This window comes from Artibeus jamaicensis, unplaced genomic scaffold (assembly GCF_021234435.1).
Source record: "Artibeus jamaicensis isolate MK-2021 breed Jamaican fruit bat unplaced genomic scaffold, CSHL_Jam_final contig_490, whole genome shotgun sequence".
Lineage (NCBI taxonomy): Eukaryota > Metazoa > Chordata > Mammalia > Chiroptera > Phyllostomidae > Artibeus > Artibeus jamaicensis.
Window position 1 is genome coordinate 11,244,564 of NW_026521861.1, and position 20,281 is coordinate 11,264,844.

Here is a 20,281-nt window from a genome sequence, read left to right on the forward strand (position 1 = left end):
ACTCCAACTCCTCAGAGAAGTCCTGATCACATCTCCAATCTGCTCACGTTGCTCCTGCTGGCCCCTCTACCCTGCTTTTTTCCTCATGGCTGCTCATATAATTTGTAATTCTACATTGGATTCATGCCTGCCTCTCCATGGTCCGTCAGCCCACCATGGCAGGCATTGGCCCAATTTGTCCACCTGGTATATTTAGTACCTTGTATACAGTGCATGGCACAGGGAGGGTGCTCAGTAATGGGGTGGATGAGGGTGCAGGTGAGGTTGCCCTCACAAAGGGTCCTCAGAGGTCAATGGATTGCACATGATTGACATTTACTTCTCTCGTAACCATTCACAGGTGAGTGGCCTGGGCCAGCAGGGTGGCTTGGCTACCATGTTGTTCTGCCTCCAAGTCCAAGGTCACTTTCTCAGCAGGAAGGGTGAGAGGGGGAGTGGAAGGCAAGCAGCTTCCTTTTGAGGATATAACTTGGAAATTGCACAATTAGTCCCCATCATATCCTATCAGATAGAAATTAGATGCACAGCCACACCTAGCTGCCAGGGAGGCTGAGAGTTTGGTCTAGCCAGGCAATCCTACGTCCCACTGATATTCTAGCAGGAGGCGGAGGGTGGCCACTGCGGTGGACAGACAGTAGACTGCTGTCGCCACCTTGCTGGCCTGGTCTAGAGGCAGGGCTCCACCTGGCAGAGGCTGACCCTGAGGCCACTCTGCTTGCTTCCGCAGGCTGCCAGGCACAGTCACTGGACCTGGTCTTCGTGCTGGACGCCTCGGCCTCCGTGGGGCCTGAGAATTTCGCCCAGATGCAGAGCTTCGTGAGAAGCTGCACCCTCCAATTTGACGTGAACCCTGATGTGACACAGATCGGCCTGGTGGCATACGGCAGCCAGGTCCAGACAGTTTTCGGGCTGGACAGCCACGTCACCCGTCCTGCAGTGCTGCGGGCCATGAGCCAGGCCCCCTACCTGGGTGGGGTGGGCTCGGCAGGCACAGCCTTGCTGCATATCTATGACAAGGTGATGACTGTTCAGAGGGGCGCCCGGCCTGGTGTCCCCAAGGCTGTGGTGGTGCTCACAGGTGGGCGGGGGGCAGAGGATGCAGCTGTCCCTGCCCAGAAGCTGAGGAACAATGGCGTGTCTGTCTTGGTGGTGGGCGTGGGGGCTGTGCTGAGGGACTCCCTGCGGAGGCTTGCGGGTCCCCGGGACTCCCTGATCCACGTGGCGGCCTACACAGACCTGAGGTTTCACCAGGACACACTCGTCAAGTGGCTCTGTGGAGGTGAGTAGGGGAATCCACACCCTTCAGGGCTGCTTCCGAGACGGCCCACCTCAGCCTGAACCTTCACATACATCTTTACAAAGAACACAGCTCTTCCTGGCTACTGGGTGCTTTCCATGTGCCAGGTTCTGTACTAAATCCCAAGTTCATGGGACGTCCTGTGGTAGACGCAGTCATTTCTAGAGCCTGAATGTCCTATTTTGACATTCAGGCTTCAGAAAATTTAACACAGCTACCCCTCCCCACACTTGAGAGTGTATGTATTCCATTTAAACAGAAGACATCTCCGATCACTAGGATACCAACACATCCCTCAAGGTTCGCTGACCTTGGTAGTGAATGCCAGAGCAAGGGGCCAACAGAGCAGGTGCACCTGGCTCCAGGGCCTCCTTTCGCCATGGCATCCTTCCCGCCTGTTTTAAAGTACGTGGCCATTCTGTGGAAGTGGTGCTGGGAGCCCAGCACATTGAGAGACAGTCTCCACGTGCAGGTAGGAAAGCTGGGTGCAAGTTAGCTCTCTGACCCGGCCAGGCAGTGTGGAGCACCACCCACGCACTAGCCTGTGGCTTAAGGGCCCGCAGCAGCACGAGAATGGGTAAGACCCCACCTTCGGGGCCTCACAGCTCTATGGGGCTTCCTTAGAGGAGGGGGTCTTTGAGGCTGACCTGGGCTGCGCCTGCTGGGCCCTTTCTTGTAGAAGCCAAGCGGCCCATCAACCTCTGCAAACCCAGCCCTTGCATGAATGAGGGCACCTGTGTCCTGCGCAACGGGAGTTACCTCTGCACGTGCCGAGATGGTTGGGAGGGCCCCCACTGCGAGAACCGTGAGTGGAAGCCTTGCTCTGCACCTGTGAGGTGGGGGGTGGCTGAGCCCAGGGAACTCAGCTGAAGTCAGGTTCCAGGTGTTGGCTCCATGGGAGGAATCATAGCATTGTTTGTTCACGCAAGAAACACGTAGCGAGGGCCTCCTATGTTCCAGGCATCGTTCTGGGTGTGGGGAATCTGTCAGTGAGGGAGATGGTCAGAGTCTCTGCCCTCGTGGAGCTTCTGTGCACGTGGGGGAGCCAGGCAGTAAATAAGTAGAACGTGTAGTAGATTGGATGCTACTCCGCACGTGAGCAAAATAATGGAGATCAGGAGGAAGGCTCCGAGGGAGACCTCGGTTAGGAGCACGGTGCATCCAGAGGGCCTGGGCGACGGAGGGTGCGGGCCCAGATGCAGGTGGGTGGGCAGATGTGCTGGGAGCTGGCGGGAGTTTTGTTTTGAGTGTTTCCCCTTGCTCAGCGAAGTGGGAGGAATCTGCAGAGAGTGAGGGTGGGGGGCGGTGCAGGAGGCTGGAGAGGAGAGGAGTAACCACCCTGGAGGGAGGCGGACCAGACTACCGTTGTAGAGAATGACTATCGGGCAGCAGTCCAGGCCCACCTGGGGCCTGTTGGTGTGTTTACAGTTAGAATGCCGCAACCAGGATTCCCGTTGGAGCCTTGGGTTCTCAGTCGCTGGCAGAGGTTGGCTTCCTGGAGGCCAGAGAGTGGATCTGAAGGGCCCTTTGACTGGCGTCTTTCGCTTGGGTTGTGGAGTAAGAACAAGACATGCAGGCCCCCACATGGCTGCTGATTGGGTGAGAGGATTCAGACACACCTCAGTCCTCAAAGTTCGCTTCTTCCCCAGGAGCCATGAGAGGAGATGCCCTCCAGCCACGGGGCTCCCGCCGCCGACAGCCTGCAGCTGGGCATCAGCCAGGCCCCACCCAGCACCTCCGGAGAAGGCCTGGCCACCAGGGACGCTGAAAGGACGCCTGGCCTCAGCGGAGCATCCCGTCTTGGGGTCCTGTGTGCACAAGCCTCCTGCTCTGTCCCGGACCCTTCCGCCCACTTCCCTCACCCAGGGAGAAGAGATGTCCCAGCTACAGACTGCGCTGCTTAGGGACACGGTAGCAGTTGGCTTCACCCCCTAATGACGATGTTGAAAACTCCTGACATGTAAGTAAATGTTTGCTTTCTGTACCCAGCTGTGCCCTGTTGAGCTTGTCCCCGGTCACCTGCCCCTTGAGGAGAAACAAAGGACCCTGGAGACTTTGGAGGGCCTGTGTGAAGCTCACTTGGCCCACCCAGCAGATGGCCCGTAGATTGTTGTTGGGACAGTGACGCTCACAAGGAGGCAGTGACTAGAGGATCGTTGGGACCTGTCGCGATGGCATTTCAAGACGGAGAAAGTGTGGACCTTTTCACACATCCTTCCATAAAGATGTCCTAGAGGCATTCGTGTTTCGGGTTCGAAAAGGAACTTAGCAGCATTTGTGATTTCTGCCTGCCGGATCTGTGTCGGGGAGAGACTCAGAAAAGCCCCAGACTGGACTGTGACTGATCCACCAGCCTGTCTGACTGTGGGGGAGGGGCTAAGGGCGCAAACAGCCCTGGTTCTGAGGGGCCGTGTGCAGCTGGCCTGGGTGCCAGGCCACATTCTCTTGGAGGGTGGTGCGAGGGCTTCCTTCAGAGTTTGCTTAGCAGGGGTGAGTTGTGGGGTGTTTACTGGGTGCTTTGCTTACTCTCCTTTTAGTGGGGCAAAGAGTGGTCGAATTCTTAAACTCAGCAAATAGAGGAGAAAGACACTTTAGAGGGCTTTCGTTTTTTTATGCAGGTCTTATGCCGTGTTTTATGCAGGTCTAGGGCCGTGTTTTGCTTTTGTATGTGTGGTTTTTAAAGGATGTGAAGAAACGATGTTGGGTATTTATTGAACGGAAGTATCTGTATCGATATGGCAAAGAGGTGTATATTGGAATGCGCTCTGGCAAACCCGGCCTCCCTCACCCCTGCTGTGTGTATGCAGGCGTCAGTTCTTCTTCCCCGGTTGTGTTGTTCCGGGCTCAGTTTTCAGTAAACACTGTCGGCGAGCTCTGACCTAAACCCAGTCACTGTCACAGCCTTTCCCTTTAATATAGGTAATGCCATGCTTTATATGCCAATGATCAGGCTGCTCCTTCTAGAGTGTCAGGATTTCGGGTGCTGGGGAAGCACTCGAGAGAGGTGATCACCGTGGAAATAAAATGTCTCCTGTGCGAAGACCGTCACCACAGTCCTTTGGGATAGTTTCATTGCTGACATTAGCAACCTGAGTTTGGCAAGAGGCCACATCAGAGCAAGGCCTCATGTCCACCCACACCCAGCAGGTGCCGGTAGGTGAAGTTGGAGAACTGACATGAATCCCTTGTCTTTCAAACTCGCGGCAGTTTAATCATTTTATACTGTGGGTTACCTGGTTCAAGGCTATTTGGACGCCCCATTTGAACTGTTTGGACTTAAAAAAAAAACCAAACACAAAACCCTGGGCTACATATTGAAGGCTTAGTGTTTCTAGTATGAGGTCCTAGCTCTTGAAACTCTTTTATTTATTTTTTTACCTTTTCTAGTGAAGGCACCATTGAGTAGGTGAATCCTTTCAATGTCCCAGTAGCAGCAAAGAGAATTCAAGCCACCTTCTTTCTATTAAAAGAAATTGGCTTTTAATTATATAGGAAATTTAAAACATTGCCAGTAAGCCATAAATCTTTTATTTTCTCTCAATGACCCTCATTCCAGTCAACTTGCTGAACACACTTGTACGAATATTCGATTCTTTCTCTTTTCTAGAAGAATATCATTGACAAATAATGAGTTTCGTCTCTTCCTTTTGGAGCTTTATACATACTTTTCTCATTATTTTTGGGTTATCTAGGACCTGCAGAGTAATGTTTTAAAAACTAGTGGCAGTGGTGTGTATCTGGACATGCAGGACATTTTCACCATTAGGGATTATTTTCTGTGGATCGCTTGTAAGGGTAAGAACGCTTCTATTCCCAGATTACAAAGATTACCCATTAGGCGTGTTGAGATGTGTGCCGTGTTTCCCTCGTGATGGTGCTTTTCACATTTAACCTGGTCATGTGGTAAGTTACCTGTAAGCATATTTTCGGTGGTTGACCCACCTTGATTCCTTGGGTAAACACTGTGTGGTCATGACCATCAAACACAGCATGAATGTGCTTATTTAAAACACGATACACCTAAAATCCGGCTCACTGAGAACACTGATACAATGAAAGAACCTGAGGCGACAGCAAAGGCCGACCCGACAGGGGGGCCTGACGTGCCTGGGCCACGGGATTTGGTAAGTTACAAACAGATGCTATGAATGTAGCGGTTTGAGAAATATGTACTCTCTGTTTTAGGAAGTCAGCATAGCTCTAATACCAAAACTCCAAAAGAAAAATGCGAAAAAGAAAGCAAGCCTTATTTTGGGGCATAATGAAAAAGTCTTACAGAAAAATATTGGCAGATTTTGTCATTTTAAAAATAAGCACATTTACGCTAGGAATTTTCTTAATTACTCCTTAGGCGACTTTCTGAGCACTGGTTTCCTTCCCCCAGGAATTATTCAGGAATGCGTTTAACCACTAGGAGTATTGATTTTCAGTCAGTTGTATGACCAGTTTCTGCAGGTGTTCTCTAGTGGATTTGGTACATGGTTAGTTATACTATGACAATCCCGTGCTGCTAGAGTTAAAGAGACTTAACACCTCCGGCTAAGACCCCACTTTGTGGCTCTACCAGTTTTTATGGCATGTATTTTGAAGCTCGGTGTGTAAATAGCCACGATGTTCCCCCCTTAAAGCAGAAATCGTTGAGCCCTGCCCCAAGCCATCCCATGAACTACGAGACAACCCCAAAATGCAATGAACATTTTATTCCTTTACAAAAAATGTAACTCGCCACTTGGTCCAAAGACACCAAGTGTTTATGACAGAGGAAATAAATGCCCTGGGATTAGAAAGACAAGAATGAGAAGGCCTTTAGTTTCCAGGAGCCAGTGTCAGAGAACTCTGGTCCACAGCCCCGAGGGATGTGAGGCAGGATGGCAGATGAAATGTTTCAACCGGTGTCCCACAAACAATACCCTCGAAGACTAGAGCGGGCACTGCTGCCCATTTTACGAGAACACGGAGACCACCCCAAACAAAAACCACTTTTTTTTCCTTGGAAGGGGCCTGGGCAATAGGCACAACTTAAAAAACGGGGACTATGAGAGCATTATATTAAATAACTCTTCTCTTAAGAATGGCCTGGCCACGGGACTGAATCTGTAAACACAAGGTAATCTTTTTTCTATGGGGATGTAAAAAGTCTGTTAAATCTCAACAGACACTTCTCTGTTCTAAATTACAGGATTTATATAATACAGTGTCACTTTAAAAAGTCCTTAACTTAGTGGGGACAGTGCTTCCGCTTGGTCCCCCCCCAATTTTCTCCTGTTACCATGTCTCAAAAAGCATGTCATACATGGCATCGATGCTAAGATCACGACTCTTTTTTTTCTGTCGAACTCACTCTTTTGCTGTGAAAGGGGCCAGAGCTGCCTCCTGGCCGACGGTCTCCACGCGCAGCGCCCCTGTCCTGCTGTTTCCTGCCACATGGACTCACCCTGTCACAGAGCTGCTGCTTGACCGAAGACTTGAACGAAGCCAGATTGTCACCAAGGTCCATGCTGACAGCAGAGTCTTTGGAGAAAGCTTGTTTCCTAACTTGTTCCTTTCTTCTCCCACTCCTACGGTGGCATTCAAATACCAGCGCCCGCCCCCCAAAAAGAAGAAAGTTAGTTATCTGCTGTGGCAGTGCCCCTATGCCTAGAAACAAGGGGAGAGAGAGCAATTCTGTTTCCTACCCTCTGTGCTCGTCCCGGTGTGGGACACCTGGGAAGAGCCCCGGAGGCTGCGGCACAGGACAGCGTGCCAGGAGTGACTCCTGTGCACTCGAGGCTTAGTCATTATTAGTGCTGGTGTCGCAAAACACCACCCGCAGGAGCGAAATAAGGAGCCAAGTTTGCCAAAGGCACAGGCAGCTCTGGGCACGTCCCTTGCTGCACAAATGCGTAAAGTATTAATAACACTTTTGTCCAGCCCTCGGGAAAACCCAGTCATGGCATCCATTCCACACCGACGCCTTCCCGAGCCTTTCGTCACCTGCTGGCGGGAGGCTTCCGGCAGCTCACGTCACCTGCCCGGATTGGGTCAAGTTTTCGGTTGATCCCTTTAGGATCAGTGGCTCTGTAGTTTGAAAACTGGCCAGTTCCAGTCTGTCCCTGAGCTGTAGCTGGTCCCCAGCCCCCGGAATCTATGGATGACGTATGGGTGGAGGGCAGCGCAAGGATTCGTGTCCTCAGGCTGACTGGTGAGAGCCAGAGACCAAGCCACAGGTAGAATGGAGGCCCTAGGCCGCTTCTGCTGAGTGGTGGCCGCTTCTGCTGGGAAAGTGCCACCCAGGTCACAGGAGGGGCCCCAACTTAGAGACCATTCTGCTGCCCACTGGTGGCTGTGAAGGAGGCTGGGAGTGTCCACTTACCTTGGCTTTCTGGAGGACGGTGCCTTTGCCCGTGACCATGACGGAAAGAGGTCTGTTCTTGAGCGCCGTTGCGGAGTTGACAGGGGTACAGTCTGGGGTGGGGGTGGCAGCTTTGGGCTGTGGTGACAGGAGAGAGTGAGGCCTGTGTCAGGGGGAGAGGGACATGCCCCCCTCCCCGACTCCAGTCCAGCGGCTCAGGGGAACCACGGCACTCACTTGGGGGCTCACATTCTCCAGGTGGGTGGTGTCCACTGTGGTGCCCAGCATCACGGGCCCGGCCTCGGCCTTCTTCAGGTTGTCCTTCACCTGCACGATGCTGAGCTCCAGGTCCACACGCCTTCTCTCCTCCTCCCTGCACTGCTCATCAATTTCCTTCAGCTTCTGCTCCAGGCTGACCAGGACTCCTTTGTCTAGAAGGGAAAATGTTTAAGATATTTATTTTTAGGGAGGGGAAGGAGGGAGAAAGAGAGGGAGAGAAACATCAATGTGTGGGTGCCTCTTGCACATCCTCAACCTGGGACCTGGTCCCTCAACCCACAACCCAGGCATGTGCCCTGACTGGGAATTGAACCAACGACCCTTTGGCTCGCAGGTTGGCACTCAATCCACTGAGCCACACCAGTCAGGGTGGAAGGGGAATTAAGTCAGTCGTCTGTAGGGAGGGTCCTTTAAAAGGCAAGTGGCTAGAAAATGGCTGACGGGTGATACGGGATGATCTAGAAAAGAATCTAGAGGGACTCAGATTCCTTTGCCAGTGTCCTAAGTCTTTGAAGGCTGGAAATTAAGGATAATGCAGGACACGTGTGGTTAATTCGGGAATGATGACATGGGACCTCAGGAAGAGGCACTCTGTCCAACGATGGACCCGGGAGTGTACATTTACTTTAAGTGAAAATAAAATGCTTCAGGTCAAACAAACTGCAACTTTCCGAGGTGTCCTCCTTTAGCCAGCTTTTAAAGTCACCTGTCCTAGAGGTCGGGGTCTCTCTGCACAAGACAGCGACCTTTTAGACAGGAGGGAGAGGACTTTGAGGGGGACCATGCACCTGTGCTGGAGGTCGGCAAGGCCTCAGACTGCGGGCCGGGTCCAGGCTCCTCCCCCGGGCGGGCCCTCACCTGTGCACTTTACCAGGGTCTCTCTCAGCTCCTGCTTCTCTTTCCGGAGTTGGGCCAGGTGCCCCCGGATCTCTTCCTTCTGCTTCTCCAGCCTCTCCTTCTCTTCCGTGTACCGCTTCACCTCGGCTTCTGTCCGGTTCTTGCCAAGTTTGATCTCTGCAAAGCCAGAGAGGGGAACCCGCAGCTCAGCCAGGCTGGAACACGAGGGCTGACCCCAACTCACTGCACAGGCTCAGAGGGAACCCGGAGCTCTGACAGGGAGCCAGAGCCGGATGCCAGGCTGGCCAAGCAGGGGCGGTAGAGAAAACGGGTCTCACACCTTCTTCACTGTGTGACCCGGGGCAAGTCCCTTTGCCTCTCTGAGCCATTTCCAAGACATCTAGGTCTTATCCAGCACAGGTACCTGCAGGAGTCACCCTCAACTTGCCCTTCACAGGTGTGCCAGCCCCGGCTGGGGAGGTGGCCAAAGTGTCGGGGCAGCTCGGTGGGAAGGAGATTTTTTGTTGTTCGGTCTGGATTTTGACTGTTGTGATTCTCTGTGAAGCCTCCTCGGGCTCTGGACTCTCCTGTTGAATCTGCTTTTGGAGAAAACAAACACGGCTCAGCTGGCTGAGGGGCCTGGGAAGGTGGGGCTGGCTCACCAGCTGGGGGGCAACCTGTACCTGTGACTCGGGGGTCTCTGCGGACTTGATGAACGGCTCATCTGAAGTGTGGCCTGGGTCTGCAGGGAGAGGCTCGGTGGGAGGGTCTGGGCAGGGCGGAGTGGGGGAGCACACTCGGGTCTGGGCGCCCGCCGGGCCGTGCAGGAAGGACTTGACCGGCGTGAGGTCCAGGTACACGTGGTCAGGAGTGGGCTCGCTTGGAGCATCTGTGGCAGGGGTGGCTTCCTCGGAATCCACCTGCAGTGGAAAGAGGCAGGGGGCTTTCACCACTGCCTCCGCGACCTGGGCTAGAGGGGCAGCACCCACCTTGCCTCAGCTTTCCTGTTCCCTCCCTGGGTGGAGTGGGCAGGGACCCTCCCTCAGGGAAGCCCCTTGTTGAGCTGGAGTTAGAAGGTAAGGTCAGGGTTCAAGTTCTGGATCCACCACTCAAAAGGTGGGAGACCCAGGCCATAGTACTAACTTTCCTGAACCTCATTTCCTCATCCATAAGAGGACACAGTGATGTACCTCCCTAGAAGGTGGTTAGGATGAAATGAGAGAATCCACAGCAGCCCCGACCACCGCACAGTGTCTGACCCGCGGAACCTCCCACCAATGCAATGATTCCGGCCTCCTCAGCGGCCAGTCCCAACAGCCCACCCTCGCACTGACCAGGGTGGGTAACCAGCCGTTTCACCCAGATGAGTTCCAGGCCAGGTGAACCACCTGCCCCAGTCCCAAAGGGGACTGGCTGCCCCTAGATTTCTGCACTCATGGCCCTGCAGGTGACTGGGAACCCACCCCTCTTAGGGCCAAGGTGACATGGCATTGAGTTTGGGGGGCAGGAGCCCCGGGCCACCCCCGCGCACATCCTCACCGCGGCTGTCAGCTCCGACATCTCCACTTCGTCATACAGCAGATCCGGGCGGTCTTTGCTGGGCAGCCCGTCGATGTACGTGTTCGGCTCTGAGAACTTTCTCTGCATCAGTCTGGAAGACACACGGCAAGACACGGAGAGGAGCATTCAAGACGGGGTGGTGAAAGCCATCAGCCTCAACGAGTGCAGGACGAGAGGCCCCGTGAAAGCTGAAGGCAGGGTGGGAGCCCGGGGCCTGGCTCCGGCCTCATCTGAACACTCCCTCACTCAGCAGGGGCAGCTCCTGCCTCTGCTCCCAGGGCCTTGGTACTGGAACTGGGTTCCAAACTTCTCCTCCAGAAAAACTTCCCTTTCCCCAGCACCCGCCCCCCCACCACCTTAGCATCCTTTTGCCATCTTTGGACTCCATTTTGGTGTCTCCAACAACAACAAAGCCCTTTGTCATTCCATCCTCATGATTCACTTGGGGCAGCACAGACCGGAGACTTGCCCCATTTCGTACACAAGAAAAGCACCTGCTTCATGTCTCACGGGTGGCTCCTCACTCATGGGCCGGGACCACTCCTCCCCCACTGAGCCCATCTGCCCATCGGGAAAGCGGGAAGTAGCACTTCCACCCTGCCTATTCCAGGGTGCACCCAGAGCGGGGTCCTTAGGAATGTGCCCAGCCAACAGCAAGGGATGTGGAGGGTCAGGAGACGTGCCGACTCTGCCGTAAGGAGGGAGAGAAGCTAACCTAAGTCACATGCTGCAGATGCTCAGGCCTGGCCCAGCTCTTGGCCCTCTGGCCGCCAGGCTGACCCTGAGTGCTCAGCTGGCCACCAGAGGCCAATCTGGGCCTAGCGTTAGAAGCATGACTGGGCGTGGAAGGGTGAGGAGCAGAAGGCCCATGATACTCACAGCAGAGAGCTTTTGGCCGCACTCACAATACAGGAAACCCTGTCTGCATCCACATAGTCGTAGGTGAATTCCTCCGGGTCTGTCTTGGAGCCTGATTCGGAGAGCAGGAGGCCGAGCCAGTGGCCCATTTCCTCGGAAGACTTGGCCTGGGAGGAGGCAGAGAAGGGTGTGAGCAGGGCTGCAGTGGCCACCCCTCCCTGCCACCCTGGTCCTGATGCCCACCCTGGACAAGGACTCAGAGAGCCAGGACCATGGTCCTTCTCTTTCACCAGGGACCCAAATAACATCTGCCACTGGTGATACCTTGATGCCACACCAGTGATGCTGTGGACATTCGTCCTAAGCGTCACGTGTGATTTATATGCATGCATTTCTAGAAGGCTAATTGGACCAGGAGAGGATAATTAAAATCACACATATTCTAGGTTGACACCTCTGCTCTTTGAACTGTGACATGTTGGTGCATCACCCTAAGCTGTCCATACAAGACTGCCTGGATGCCCTGCTAAGAAATAACATTGAACTTCATTCTCGGTGGTAGGTCCAATAACCCAGATGTCTTGAATACCTTACACTGAGCATGATTCTGATAAATCGTGAGCTAAAGCCCAGCGACACTGGGGCTGGGGGACTCCCCAGGGCACAGTGCACTCCGATCAAGTACATACCCTGGTGGTTTCCTGCCCTGATAACGAGAAAAAGCTGGGGATTCCACAAAAACACTGCAGGTTTGTTTTCACGACGAGAAATAGCCACCCGCTGGGCACCGCGCAACCCAGCTCCGCCACCTTATTGCTGTGGCCTCTTCACCCGGGAGGCAGCTGTACGCCGAGGCTGACACCTGGCTGCCCCTTCCCCTTTATTTTCACGTGGGTTTCTCGGATACAACGTTCCCTGGGCATCCTTCCTGCCTGCTCCCACTCTGTCTGCCCTGGGCCACTGTAACAGCTTCCTACCAGGTCTCATTATGTTCCTTCCTGTCCCCTTTCCATCCACTCCCCACGACAGGTGGACAGAGCACCTCAAAATCCAAATCTGAGCATGCCACCGCCCCTTGAAACCCAGTGGGTCTCCCGTTGCTCTTAGGAGCAACCCCCCCTTCCCTCCCACCACCTTCTGGACACTGTTACTAAGTAATCAAGGTGATTAAGTGAATAACATCTTACTTGCATACCAGAACCTAAGTTCCATGAGGATAGGGAACATACATGTCTTGTTCATATGTTATCATGCTTAATGGGTAACTTGTTAATTGGACAGAGATGTACAAACTTGTCCCTGAGAAGCACTTGGGGTGTGGATCTTTTGGCTGCTAGAGGGCAGTATTGAGGCAACATTTGGATGAAGCCTCCTGGATAAAGGACTAGGCAGAATGGGAGTGAACGAAGCAAGCACTTCTGGGCGCGTGAACTCTGGCTTGGACCTTCCCAGCTCAGTGCAAGGCATTATGCCACCTTTTATTTTTGCAAATGTGACATCACGTTAAACAGGGTGGGGAGTGGGAGAAATGTAATTGTATCACAAACCTGATTCTTCCCCTTAGATAAGCTCTAACTGGCATCATTTTTACATACCAGGCTGCATCTGGTGGTACACAGACTAAATCCAACCCACTGTGAATCCCCAGAAGGTTTTCCAGCAGCTCAGATTTATAAATACCCCTTCTGCCCTAAGCGCAGGAAGTAGCTCATTGTCTACTCCTATAACACAACCGCCCTGAGGTCAGAAAGGGAATGGAAATTTTTGAAAAAGCAAACAATCTCGGGCAAACAAAACAAAGGAAGCAAAAACAGCCCAGGACCACTCCCGTGTGCCCCCGCCACCCCCAGGCTGCAGTACCTCCAGCTTGGCCAGCTCCTCCCCGTTGTGGAGGATGCGGAAGGAGTACAGGTGGTCCGGGCTCGGGTCGGGGACCACCTCACAGCCCACCAGGTTCAGGGGCTGCTGGGCCACCTTGCTTCGGTTCCGGTCCTGATAGAAGTGCAGGTGACTGTCCCTGACGGAGCACCAGCGAGACTTCCACTGGCTGTTCACCAGCACGTTCAGGTAACCTGCGGGGGAGGATGCGGCTGCAGGAAGGTCTGGGTGGCCGCCCCACCTCTGGGCCTCCCAGGACTTCCCCCAGAATCTCAGTTCCAAAACGTGAAACTCACAGAGGGTGTGAATCTCACGGCATATTCCTTCCCTCTCCTTCATGCTATCGGTTAGACCCTCCAAAGTAGAGCAGTGTATTGTCGGGGGAAAGGTGTGCCCCAGGGAAGTCAGTTGCATATTGAACTACCCCAGCCCCCTCTGTATGTGTACAGGACAGAAGATTCCCCACCCCAGACCTCATCACCGCCCTGAGTGCCCAGCCTACAGCAGCCCACCTCTGGTCACTTAGGCCTCGTGCAGGAAGCTCGTGGGCCTCCCCGCCAGGGCCTCCTCATTGTAGGTGCAATCCCCTTGCCTCTATAGCTTTATCTTTCCAGCTCCACCCCGCCCCCCACAGCCTTGCCATCCCCTGGTCACTCCGTCTCAGCCTGTGAAATCTTCCTCCGCTTGGCTAACAGCTCCCCAGCCTCCCAGATGCACTTGGCCTTGGCCCTCTCTGGATCCTGCTCTCCCTGCTCTGCCTTCCTTCCAAATGCTTGGTTCGGAAACAGTGAAACTATCTGCCCCCACGTCAACCGCTCCAACTGAACCGAATGCTTCTCAAGGGCAACAACTTGGCACATTCTAGCGACCAGGGTCTGTGTCCCGCAGCTTCTGTACCAGGGAGCCGCTCTTTCAGACAGCACATGGCTTGCCGGGGGCACGCTCACAGGGCAACCCCCCGCCCCTCCACTCCCTGGTTCCCATGTGGTTGCATGTGTTGTGTTCAGCTCTGCCTTAGATGAACGTTTGGGGAGCTGACACCATGTGTCAAGCACAGCCTTGTCCCTGGGGCTGCGAAGGTGAGGAAAAGCCAGTCTGCCGGACCCTCCCTCGGTGCCACTCACCTTCCCAGGGGCACTGGCTGACAGAGTGGGTTCCTTCTCCACTCTGTGGGCTTGGCGGTTGCTCAGAACCTTACCCGGTATAAGTAGGCTCATGCAGCAGGGTCAAAATACACCGCCACCTTCCCACCCACACAGTTGGGATCATGAATTTCCCAGACCCACGCGACCGTCACAGCATGGCAGCAGAGTGGGAGAATGGGAGCCTGGGACCTAGACCTCTGGCCCATCTGGGCAGGGACCCCCACCTGCCCATCACCATTCTCTGGACCAGGAGAGGTGTGAACCCAGAACTCCGGGCTGAGAGAGGAGTGCGCGCTGACGCCGATTCCTGGGAAGTAGAGCATCTGTGTTCCCGCCAGCCCTTTCCCAGCCACAGGGGACAGGGGCATGTGTTGCTGCTTAGTCACTTCCAGCAATAACCCAGCCACATCTGCCAAAGTGATTCACTGGGCCCAGGCTCCCATGCCCAACACCGTGGCCTGAGGCCACGGGGGGCCTTGGCTGAAGGGGCCGTAGGCTGTAAAGGTGAGGCTCCGTCTGCTGCCACCCCTTCCACCCTGGCCAGCCTCAAATCACGGAACAAACTGGGACTCAGGAGATGAGCCCACTGGGACATGGTTCCATGGGTAAGAGGAAAGGGCCAGAGGTGGACGATAATGGCCTCCAGGTCCCAGGGAGAGCTACAGCAGTGAGCCCCTGGGTGAACGCCAGCACACGGACTCACCCGAGACATTTTCTGGGCAAGGTCTCTCCCTCCTGGCCTCGGTCTCCTCAAGGCTGAGTGAGGGCAGTGGTGGTGACCTCTAAGAGCCCACCAGCACCCATACCCACCCTCTGTCCCAGCAACGGGGGCCTCTGTCAGCCCCTGAAAGTGTCTTACCTGTCGGCATCTCAATCTGCTCCTGCCCCCAGGTGCCATCCCAGCCCATTTAGACCCGCCCTGTCCTTCAAGGCCCAGGAAGCCATCTCTGTCCACAGGGTAGGAAAGGTTCTTTCTGCCCCTGAGTCCTTAACAGCTACTAAGACAGCAGGTACGTGGTCACGGATGTAAAGCTACTATCTCTGCTGAGCGGTAAGCGCTCAGGACTGTGTTCTCCATCTGCTTGGTCCCCTTTCCATGACACTGTGAACACATATTTTAAAGACCACTAGGACAGCAATCCATTACCCTTCGCTTGCACAGGAGATCTGGCACTGCAGCAAGAGACACTCTGGTGAAACCAAAAGAACTACCTGCAATGAAGATAAAGAGAACCCGAGCCACAGGCTCCCCACTCCTGAACGTGGTTAAAGCAAGACCTAGATCCCCTGCCGCCACTGTCTGAACTGCCTCCCCGAGATGGGCTGCAGCCTAGTGGACGTGTCCCATGGTCCAGCAGGTGGTTACGATTCTCACTGGAAGTTTCGAGGGACCTCTCCGGGGGCTCCAGCAAGGTAGACTTCTTCCTGCCCAGGTTCATCAGGTTGCTCAGCTTGAGGCCAGGAGAACATTTCTTCTTGACTGTCCGGATGAGAGAGAAAGCCATCAGCATTGCACACGGCTCACCCACGTGTCCTTGTGACAGATGCAACAAAACAGAAGCCTCTTCCCACTGCACCTGCCCTGTACACATGTGTGCACACCCACACACAGACTCCTCCCCCCAAACCAGGACCCACAGCCCAGGGTCAGCTGTGTCTGGATTCGCACACTCAGGGGGGCACACCAGCTTCTCTTGTAGAATGTGTCAGCACTGGAGAAACTTTACAGGCCGAGTGGGCTCCAAGACACTTAAAATGGGGTGAGGAAGCAAGAAGTGAGATACTGTTCTGCCCCCAGCAGGTCACGGAACTTCAGTTCGGCCATCTGTCCCTTCTCCCTAGACCTGGTAGCTCTATAGTATTTCCAAGTGGTTTATAAATTGGAGGTAGGCAGGTTGGAATCAGCTGTCCAATCCCACTAGGGTGGAGCCACACAGCCGAGTCTCCCAGCTTGGGACCCCTCCCCCCCAGCCTGGACTGAAAGCCATTAGTGTTGGTACCATCTTTGGTCTCTGGGGCCTCGGGGTGGCCATCCACGGAGCTGCCATACTCTGGGGCTGACAGGTACTTGTCGGTTGCATCTGGCTATGGGAGAGAGAGACAAGTGGGCAATCTTATCTGGGAACGGTTACCTTGGAGACTACAATCTAAGAGAAAACAACATTACTCTAGGGGTCACCCTGGAGCCAGGTTACACTGGTGGGACATGGGCTGGGTTTCCCCCGGGCTCTCTGGGGGACCTGCCTTCACGCTCCCTCCCTGAGGGTCCCCTGCCCTGACCCAGGTGCTTACTCCAAATTCTGCAAAGTAAGCCATGGGACCCCCCCACCCACGGGACTTGGCCACAGGACCAAGGGCTGATGTGCCCGCCCAGGGAACACCCTTGTCTCTTACCCCAACGTGGAGAAAACCCAGGCCACCTCTGATTTACGTTTCTTGTCAACGACCGAGCAGTAAGAGGCAACCCCCACAGCCCTTCCTCAGTCACTCGTGGTGTTCCTCCACGGGGTGGCCTGTGCCTTCCCAAAGAGCAAAGGGCCTCCTCCCTGCTCAAGCCCTCCGTGTACCCTCTACTGCCCTTGTCAGGGGTGGGGACCCCAAGGTGAGACACAGCGATCCTCACGCTGCTCTGCTCACACCCGGGCTTCGGGGCACCTACCTGCAGGTACACAGGGACATGGAATGTCACCCACGGGGTGGCCTGCCCCTCGGTCAGCACCCAGCCCAGCTTCCTCAACTTGGACCCTTATGCAGGGGCCTGACAGCTCCGTGCAAATGAGCCTTCTGTCCAGGTCCCCCCCCCAAGATGGTCCCCCCCCAGATGGTCCCCCAGCCCTGGGACCTCTACTGGGGAGTCAGGGGGAAGAGAGCACTCCGGAGAATAAACCTCCCACCGAAGAGCAGAGGGCAGAGTGCCACTGTCCGGGTAAAGCTCCCCCGAGCGCCGCCCGACCAAACGAGACTACGTTTCAGGTCTGCGGCACTTTCGTTAGTTTCCAGCAAGCCGGGAGGGACCCCTGCCCTGATATCCTTTCTTATTAATTGGGCTGACATGTGAGAAGAAAGCTCCCAATTTTATACTTTTAATTTTCATGGAGAAAATATGGCCTCGAACGGACCCCCCCAGGGCAGCGTGGAAACTTACCTTCTGACAGTTCGGGCGCTGGGCATCGGGGCTGCACTGGCTTCCCTCGGACGCCCCTTCCAAAGGCAGGCCGCTCACCTCCTGGATGACCTGGGTGAGGGAAGGCCATCAGCAGAGGCCTGGGCCCCGAGGCCCTTTGGCCCGGCCGGAACTCACTGAGGCTGGAGCCCCTCGAGGCCAGGGGAGTGGGCAGAGGTGAGAGAAGATGCCTGATTTCCTAAGAACAGAGAAGCACCTGACCCCAACACCTGGCCCCCAGGTGGTTTCGGGACCAAGCTTGGCAGACTGCGATGGGGTGAGGGGCGGGCTTGCTCCTTAGCCCCCCTCTCTCCTACAGGCTCCCACACATTCTGGGGATGGACAGGGCGGGGCAGGGGTTTCTTTTACAACCAAGCCCAGTGGAGGCCAGAGCAGACAGCCCTCAGCTCTGCAGGCCGAGGCTGGGGACACGCAGGTCAGAGGAGGCTCTGGCTGTGCTAAGCAGCACCCCTGTGCTCTGAGCCAGGGGCCACCTGGGCGAGTCCCAGAGAGTCACTCACCAGCTGACCCTCACTGGTCCCCTCCTCCCCCTTAACCCTATTCTCTGTCCCCAAATGGGGACATCCACGTGGCTCAGCTCCTGACATGTGGTTGAGTGAGTTACATTTGTTAAGAGACCAAGACCCGAGGTGAGTACTTAACAAGTGGCAGCCACGTCTGATCTTTAATAAGGAGGCTGGTGATGCTCAGCAGAAGACAGAAAACAAAACGATTTCAGTTGGAGCCTCAAGTCCAGGTGACTGACAAGGATGAAAAGCAGGGTCTGGGACCCACTCCCCCGAGACTGACAGCTGCCACTAGGAAGGCAGGAGGCTCTGGGAACCACATCGCAGACCCTTTACCCTCGACAGCATACATCTGTCTTGGGGAAAGCTGGAGAGCCAGCACTGCAGCCCTGTGACCCTGGGAGCCCTGGCAGGAAGCAGGTCTGTCCCCCCGCCACCTGGGGGCTCCCTCACCCGGAGCCACTGCTCGGCCTGGTCCTTGCTCTGCAGGCCCAGGACGATGACGTCGGCGTTCATCGGCGTGATCTTCAGCTTGTGCTCCTTCTTTCGCACCTGCTTCTCCTTGTGGATGACGCTGCTGCCCAGCAGGTTCACGTCCAGCTGGGGGCTGTGGTCCTTGGAGGACTTGTAACACTGGAAGGAGAGAGATGAGACGTTGTGTTGCAGGGATGCTGGGCCTTGCTCGGGCCTGTGGAGGAGGGGCCGCCAGGCATGGCAGGACCCACTGGGAGCTGGGCTCTGCCCAACAGAACCAAAGGGCTGGATGCCCCAGTGCCAGTGCAGAACCGTGACCTCAGATATATCGGCAGCTTGGTCTCAGCATCAGCCCAGACAGGTTGTCTCCAACCGCTGCGAGCCTTCTCCTCCCTGGCCTCAGCCGGGGATGCTGCCCAGGACCCGCCTGTCCGGGCTGCCCTTATCTCCATGGCTGCTGAAACGTGTCCTCCAAGGGCGACACTCATGTACCCAGGGTGGAACACGCTTGTCCCACCCCTCCTCCTCTCCGCATTTCCTGCTCGGCTCCCCCCAGCAGGGGGTGCGCAGGGAGTGAGGACTAGCATTATCCTCTGCTTAGTTAGGGAGATGATGTCATCAGCAAAGAAAGGAGGGGACTTTCTTCTCCTACCAGAGAAAACATGGTGCCCCTCGGTTTCTCAGGTGTACGAGGGGGTTCCGCCCAGGATCACCTGAGGAACCACCTGCACAGAGCAGGGCTCCCTGTGACCAGGGAAGGAACAGCACTTATAAATGGCGCCACGCCAATCTGAGCAGGACATAGGACTGTGGATTTAACTTAAAACACCAGGAAACGAGGCAGTGGCCAGAATAGTGTCTTCCGATTCCTTCATGGGTCTTAGGCTCAGGAAGTCAAATGTTGTTGTGATGTCAGAGAAGACCCCTACCCTGGGATTCCAGGCTGCATAACGGCAGCAGTCAGAACCGGGCCGGGCAGGAGGCTCCACCCCCAACCGCCAGTGGCCAGGACGGGAGCCAGAACAGGCTCTCAGACCAGGGGACAAGAAGGTCCCTGGAAAAAAGGGGGTTGGCCTGGGACAGGATGGAGGGGAGGTGGTCGCCACAGCCCCGCTTTGAGAGCCCAATGAAAACAACTAGACTTTCCTAGTTCAGAAAAAGCACATTCCTAGAAGCTTGATCAGATTTGGGTTTAATTAATCTGGGGGGCAATAAACCATAAAAAAACCAAATGAAGAAAAAAAGAGAACATTCATTCACACCTGCAAAACTGTACATACAATTTTAGAGTTAGCGATGAAAATCTGATATAAAAGGTTCTGACCACCTGGTATTAGGGACCATCCCTTCCTCCTGCCTCACCTCCCTCCACACAAAGAAAAGAGACCAGAACACGACCTGAGACCAACTGACCAGGAGTCTGGTGTCCTTGATGACGCAGAGCTGCTTGGCCCACTGCCCCAGCCACTTCTTGCGCCACAGGAAGGCACAGATGCGGGCGTCACGCATCAGCTCGATGCTGGCCTCAGGGGAGGGCCACTGGTGGGGGGCCGACTTGCCTTTGCTGCTCTCTTCTTCATCGTAGGACTCGTAGGAGCTGCTCACGGCCTCTCCATCCTCTGCAAGGCAGACCCGCCTGGTCACATCCCCGTGTCCCCGCTGGGTGGGACAGGGCAAGGGATGCTCTCGAACATGCTCATTTGTTCAGAAGGGAGGGGAGCAGGCAGCAGGCAGAAGCAGCCACTGGCCCCCAGGCCCCGATCCACCTGTCTCTCTATGACCTTGACCCAGCCGCACAGTTGCCGACCACAGACCCAGGCAAAGCTTCTGGGATATCACTGTCTCTGGCCACATATACAAATAACTTAAAGCCAGAAGTCTTTCTCTTTTCCTCCTCAAATACTGTCATCTCGGATTCCAGAGACACCTGGG

General features: G+C 55.1%; 2 protein-coding genes across 10 annotated transcripts in view; one reads left to right on the forward strand and one right to left on the reverse strand.

Annotated features, from left to right (window-relative positions):
- The window catches only part of VWA2 (von Willebrand factor A domain containing 2), a 44,297-nt gene extending 38,387 nt beyond the window's left edge, over positions 1–5,910 (forward strand). For all 3 annotated transcript variants that reach the window (XM_053668447.1, XM_053668446.1, XM_037132843.2), the window contains exons 13-15: positions 728–1,279; positions 1,977–2,102; positions 2,947–5,910. In XM_053668447.1, the coding sequence (XP_053524422.1) occupies positions 728–1,279; positions 1,977–2,102; positions 2,947–3,065 (797 nt within the window). In that variant the 3' untranslated portion in view covers positions 3,066–5,910. The remainder of the gene's footprint in view (positions 1–727; positions 1,280–1,976; positions 2,103–2,946) is intronic.
- A 72-nt stretch (positions 5,911–5,982) lies between these two features.
- Positions 5,983–20,281, reverse strand: part of AFAP1L2 (actin filament associated protein 1 like 2) — a 91,633-nt gene continuing 77,334 nt past the window's right edge. For 4 of the 7 annotated variants that reach the window (XM_053668444.1, XM_053668441.1, XM_053668442.1 and 1 more), the window contains 14 exons: positions 19,763–19,968; positions 18,329–18,508; positions 17,331–17,420; positions 16,186–16,270; positions 15,561–15,665; positions 13,023–13,234; positions 11,184–11,329; positions 10,284–10,395; positions 9,428–9,664; positions 9,169–9,343; positions 8,766–8,921; positions 7,866–8,059; positions 7,650–7,766; positions 5,983–6,855 (listed from right to left, as the gene is read on the reverse strand). In XM_053668444.1, coding sequence (XP_053524419.1) covers positions 6,829–6,855; positions 7,650–7,766; positions 7,866–8,059; positions 8,766–8,921; positions 9,169–9,343; positions 9,428–9,664; positions 10,284–10,395; positions 11,184–11,329; positions 13,023–13,234; positions 15,561–15,665; positions 16,186–16,270; positions 17,331–17,420; positions 18,329–18,508; positions 19,763–19,968 — 2,042 coding nt within the window. In that variant the 3' untranslated portion in view covers positions 5,983–6,828. The remainder of the gene's footprint in view (positions 6,856–7,649; positions 7,767–7,865; positions 8,060–8,765; positions 8,922–9,168; positions 9,344–9,427; positions 9,665–10,283; positions 10,396–11,183; positions 11,330–13,022; positions 13,235–15,560; positions 15,666–16,185; positions 16,271–17,330; positions 17,421–18,328; positions 18,509–19,762; positions 19,969–20,281) is intronic. The other 3 variants (XM_053668443.1, XM_053668439.1, XM_053668440.1) reach the window with 2 other exon arrangements.